Below are 6,261 nucleotides of genomic sequence, written 5' to 3'. Positions count from 1 at the left end.
ACGATTGGTCATCATCTTCATTTTTTTGGTCAGGCCATGGATATAGGAGTAGGACACCGTCCTCGTGCTGATCTCACAAAGTTTACTTGGCTCAGATAACTAGACCATCAGTTTGTATTTTTTTCATATATATGTGTGTAGGTTTTTTTTAATGAATGAAGTGTAGGTTATTTAATTTCCTTAGGATGGTTGTTGATGCTGACGATTAAACATCGATTTAGCTAGTAATTAAACCCAACCAGTACTGCGCTAGCTTATAACAAGAAAAACGACGACCTTGCCCGGTCACTCACGTACATCACCTAATAATTAATCGGGTATATATATAACGAAAGTTCGTGACCACTAGTGCTGGTTTCCGGCTGCTAATTAATAATCTATTCAATAACCACCAAGCTAACATGATATAAGATATAAAAACACCATAACACGCACGACACAGGGCCGGCCATGCATATATATATAATGCATGACCGAACATGCATACACTTATATGCTTCGATATATCCATTCCTTTCTTACCTAACATAACATACAATAGAAGATAAACTACTACAGATAGATCATATATATATATATATATATATATATATATTCAGAGCAGAAACGAACAGATGGGGACACACCAAGTAAAATTTCAATTTCCAACACAGGCCTTGTTTAGTTCCGAAAAGTGAAAACTTTTCGGTACTGTAGTACTTTCGTTTGTTTGTGACAAATATTATCTAATCATGGACTAACTAGGATCAAAAGATTTATCTCGTGATTTACAGCTAAACTGTGTAATTAGTTTTTATTTCCGTCTACATTTAATGTTTCATGCATGTGCTACAAGATTCGATGTGACGAGGAATCTTGAAAACTTTTTGGTTTTCAGGTAAACTAAACAAGGCCAAAGTTAACAATAGGTTCCTCTGAAAAAACAGGAAGCAGATGATGAACAGCGGCGGCGACGACCAACTAAAGGCAGGCAGCACAAAAGGCTAGCAGAAATGCCAGATGAACAAACCCTCTGTCGCCCTCCGGCTAGGGCTCGTGCATGTCGGAGCCTAGCACTAGCTAGCTAGCGAACCATCGCCCTAGTACGTGCTAGCTAGTACTACCCAACTACCCTAGCTACACACACGGCAGAACGAAGCTCGTGCGTTTGCGTGCTAACCGCCGGCTCCTATCTATTCGCTTTGCTTGACCATGCAGCTAATTAGTCTCTAGCATGGACAGTCCAGAGCGACCCTCATGATCATGATATCATCGCCATCGTCGGCCTTGACTTTTGGGAAGCTAAAGTGACATCAGGTCGACAAGGTGCTCTGATCCTAACCCTAATCCTGACCTTGATGTCCGTCCTCGCGTTGTCGGTTGCCAGTCAGCCACTGCAATCATCATCCTGCTTGCTATATATATGCTCCCTGAACGTGAAGCTCGATCACTCATCTTTTACTTGTTTGCACAGTAGTACGTAATTGCACAGTACTGTGATCTTGGCTGGGGGGGGGGGGGGGGGGGGGGGTCCTGTCAGTGTGTAGTGGTTCCCGGCCAAATCCCAAATGGGATCTAGCTAATCTAGCTTTCATTTAGTTTCGAACAGTAATTCAGATGGGAAGGAGTACACTCGCTGAAAAAGTGGCCAAGCGTATACGTTATATATGCTAGTGCCTTGCAAGCTAGCTTTATTCTAGCTGACAATAGCTAGTGACCGTTAATAATCAGCTAAGAATAGTGTAAAAGGTGCGTGCACTATGTTTGTATAGTAGCATGATTAGTTGATTTGGTGGCTTGCCTATGCTGGATTATTTTGGTACCCTATTAATTTATATATATCTTCTTTTGCAGAGCTTCTCTACTACCCTCCTTGATTCCGAACACAGTCCAAGTAGAAGTGCGATTCAGTAACCTAGCTAGGTATATAATTCAAGGATTCTTGCATTCTTTTAGAAATTTCAAGATTTCACTCAATGGTGTATTATTAGGGATTTTTTTTCATGTGTAGGAGTTGCACAGCAGAACAATATACCTTCTACTAGAAAAGAACAAGAATGTAGGGAACGAGAACCACAAAACCATGATTTACATAACCTTCTTCATTAGCAAGTTACTCCCTCCATCTTAAATTATAAGTCATTCGAAAAATATTGTGAAGAGAATCAAAGCAATTTAAGTTTAACCAAATTTATATAAAAAGATAATAATATTTATGATGTCAACTAAGTATTGTTAGATTCTCCATCGATTATCTATCTGATCTCAAAATTCGTTATAATTTTTTTTATAGTCTTAAGATATTTTGACTCTTTAAGATTTCTAGAATTATTTATAATTTAGAATGGAGTGAGTAATTTTCTTTTCATTCTCAAGTCATAGCTTCCGGCCATTCAATCACTTTACGACTCGTGGAAATGCTGCAACTTTCCTTCCGCGTTGCTTCCGTGGACTGTTTTTTCCTTTATTTGTTTCGTAGGCTTAATTCATGAGATAAAATAGCCTTTGGTTTCTACCGCGGCACCGGTTTTTTCTGCTTCATTGGGCTTTCATTTGTGATTTGGCCCATTTAGCTGTTATTCGTCGGCCCATATTTTTTCTTGTGCTTAAGCAATTCAATTCTTAGGACGGTGAATATAAGTGACTTTGCTTCGTGGGCCTTATTTTCATCACAACGGAGCTCTTTGTTTATAGTATGTTTATTTGTTTTGGGGAACAAATAGAAATTTCATTTTTTTTAGGGGTACTCATGCTAGGTTAGTAAGTCTGCCACGTCAGCACATATAGCCTCATTCTCAAATAAGAGTATGAAGTACCCGTAGTATACTTTTCATTTCAAAATATCGATTGTCACTATCATCTTAAAATATATAAAGTAAGGAAAGGGTCGGCGTGCTAGAAGAAGAGAGAAGGATTGAAGAAGCAAGGATCCATTTGTAAAAGAAAAGGGAATATAAGGAGCTAATGAAAAAGTACCTACCATGTAGGGATGCCACGTAAGCAGAATACTTCTAACAAAGTGGTATGGGCCTACCTTGAACTAAAATAAACATAAGGGACCTAGAAATACATTTTGAGAGTTCCTAGTGCACTTAACTCCTTTTTAAAGTCAAAAAATTATCAGCCTACTTAGAAACTGCTTGTTTCCTTCACGCGCAAAAACAGTAAATGTATTAGTGGTTGTTGCAGCTTCTGCTGGAATAATAACTTATGAGTAAGCTGTATACCCACCTTAACTAGTTTTCGCACAACACGACAAGGTGTTGTTTTGTAATCCGCGTGCTCTAGTGCTTCGGTGTGTCCGTGTGTGACGCATCTTTTACCCCAACCCTAATCCTTTTTAATTTGTATAAAAAATAGAATTTATCTTTTTTTAGCGTGTTTCTTGAGAAAGTGTGAGATTATCCTTCTTGACAATTTGTCCTCCGTTGGGGTAAGTAATACTAGGATTCCACCTTCAATGGCGGCACTTCAAATCATGTTAATCAATCTCTGGCCAAATAGTTGAATAAGATATATATATACGAGAACTAATGTTGTGCACAGATGCTGAATTATAATATATATACGAGAACTAATTGTGCTAATGGTGAATTACTATAGACAGGAGAACTAATTTCATCCCATCACAATGCAAATCTCTCCTCCGTCCATCGTAACCCCGCCATTGACCCGTCGACGTTTTGACAAACCACAAGAGCGCGTTGAATCCGCTACGCGTGAGTAACTTCCATGACCTGCATGCATATAGAAATTATTTATAGAATAATATATTGTGCCCAACATGGAAATCTCAAAGATGTACGGTATCTCCAGCAACAAATATATACTTCCAAACTGAAATTCATATACACAGTGATTAATGCAAAATCTTCCCCTGGGATTTCACCGCTGACTGTATATATGCAGGTTGTCAATTAGCAAAATCCCAACAAATCTTGCTAATTTCGTCAACGCGCAAAAAAGAAAAAGACCATTTTTTTTAAAAAAAAAAAGACTGTCATTGGCTGCTCGCCAGCTCTATATATACCTGGCTTTTGCAATGATCTGAACCAGCACACGGCTGCACACTACACCAGTCCAAAAGCCCGTTTCGTCAGTGGCTTACATGGACCCTAGTTCGTCGTCGTCTCGCTTTCCGGCGGCGGCCGCGGTGGTGGCGGCAGCACTGCTGCTGCTTCTGCCGGCGTTGTCGTCGGCCGGCGACGACGACTGGCAGCAGTGGCAAGCGGCGCACGCCACGTTCTACGGCGACGAAAGCGGCGCCGACACCATGCGTGAGTCTCTTGCATGCTCTGCTGTTCGTCGTCACGCACGTTCTAACCTTTTTTTTTTCCCCAATCGGTGACGGTGCGTCCATGCATGCAGAGGGTGCGTGTGGCTACGGCGACCTGTTGCAGCAGGGGTACGGGCTGGAGACGACGGCGCTGAGCGTGGCGCTCTTCAACGAGGGCTGGTCCTGCGGCGGCTGCTACGAGATACGGTGCCAGGGGAGCACGTTCTGCCCCCGCGGCGGCGCGCCGGTGACGGTGACGGCGACGAACCTGTGCCCGGCGAACTACTCGAAGCCGAACGAGAACTGGTGCAACCCGCCGCTGCGGCACTTCGACCTGTCCAAGCCCATGTTCCTGCGCCTCGTCACCGACTTCCACGTCGGGATCATCCCCGTGGAGTACCGCCGCGTGGCGTGCGCCAACAAGCGCGGCGGCGTCCGGTTCGAGATGAAGGGCAACCGGTGGTGGGTCGCCGTGCTCGTCTTCAACGTCGCCGGCGCTGGCGACGTCAAGGCCGTCGCCGCGAAGGGGTCCCGCGACGGCGGGCAGTGGGTCGACTTGTCGCGCAGCTGGGGACAGGTGTGGACGAACGGCGATGGACGGAGCGTCGGGGAGGGCCTCTCGTTCCGCGTCGTCGCCGGCGATGGACGCGCCGTCGTGCTCGACGACGCCGTGCCGCCTGGGTGGGCGTTCGGCCAGAGCTTCGAGGGCAGGGGCCAGTTCTGACACACCTGTACGCAAGGGATGTTTGCAATTGCTAGCGTCCGTCCATGCTTTGTATTCACCGGCGCCTGTTCTTTAGTTTTCAAATTGCCAAGATGTCGTTTATGGAAAACCTGTGTTTTTTTTTATTATCAATCATCATCAAACTGAGAAATGCAAAAGGTTTTGATTATTTGTCTGATTTTTACGAGTGACGTAATTCAGAATACGCAAATCGAATATCATTTTTTGAATCGAAAGTGACGATTCGCTAGGGAAGAAAACTAGTGCTAGATCATCAATAATAACTTGCAATTTTGGCCCCACCAAAACACATAAAATTTAGTGCCCAATTTCCATTTTAAGACGCCAGTGAATGAAGAAATTAAACTCAAGTATCATATTTCACCCAAAAAAACGAAAATCTCAGATCCCACCTGTGGATAAGTTTATTAGATGGCCAGGACGTTCATCTGAACAAAAAAAACATAGGACGTCCGTGCTTCAACAAAGCTCTTGGCCTTGTTTTGGTATAGCTTATTCGGACAGCGTTTTTCAGACAAGCTACACAAATACAGTAAACGCGGCAATCAAAATAAATTGATCTGATTCGAATTTTTAATACAAATGAGTTCGGTGAAAATAAATGCGTCCCAAATAAGCTGCAAGAACGTGTATCGTTTGGCTGCCTATTTTAGCTTATTTTGGTCATAATAATAAGTAGCTTAATGTTGCAGACTAGCTTGGAAGCTGCGGCCAGGCAAGAATAATGGATCATTCCCCTAAAAAAAGGCAAGAACGGATCATAATTAAAATAATAATAACTTGATGTTTTGGCCCACCCAAAACCTTCAACTTTAGTGCATAGTGCTGTTGTTAGTTGTTACCTTTAGCGCCGATGAAGAAATTAAACTCAAATCTCAAATGTCTCGCATGTGGAATAAATCGATTAGATGGATTTATAGGAGCCTCGATTTACAAAACATAGGATGTCGGTGTTCCAACTGAGCATCTCCAACCGTTTGGCAAAACTCATTTTCCAAATTTTGTTGTTTGTCAACTCCTAAAATAATATGGGAAGAAAAAAAAAGATTTCATCTCCAATAGTTTAATAAATTTCGTTTCTAAAACCCCTAAAAACCCGCTAACAAAACAAAGAGCCCCGCTAAGTGAACGAAGAGCCCCGCTACGCATGAAAAGAAAGACCGATGCCAAGCACGGAGACCGCGCGCATATTTACACGCTAAACAGGGAGATATGTCAAGTTAAAAAAGATAAGGAATTAGGATGTCAAACTGTTAGAGAG

The 6,261-nt window shown here is 42.7% G+C and overlaps 1 protein-coding gene across 1 annotated transcript; it reads left to right on the top strand.

Moving 5' to 3' along the window:
- On the top strand, nt 4,041-5,134 carry LOC8068568 (expansin-A6). The gene is made up of 2 exons (XM_002444880.2): nt 4,041-4,256; nt 4,348-5,134. The coding sequence occupies exons 1-2, from the start codon at nt 4,088-4,090 to the stop codon at nt 4,977-4,979; spliced, it is 801 nt and encodes a 266-aa protein (XP_002444925.1). The 5' UTR covers nt 4,041-4,087; the 3' UTR covers nt 4,980-5,134.

This window comes from Sorghum bicolor, chromosome 7 (genome assembly GCF_000003195.3).
Source record: "Sorghum bicolor cultivar BTx623 chromosome 7, Sorghum_bicolor_NCBIv3, whole genome shotgun sequence".
NCBI lineage: Eukaryota > Viridiplantae > Streptophyta > Magnoliopsida > Poales > Poaceae > Sorghum > Sorghum bicolor.
Note: the sequence above shows the minus strand (reverse complement) of the source record. Positions and strands in the feature narration are given on the sequence as shown.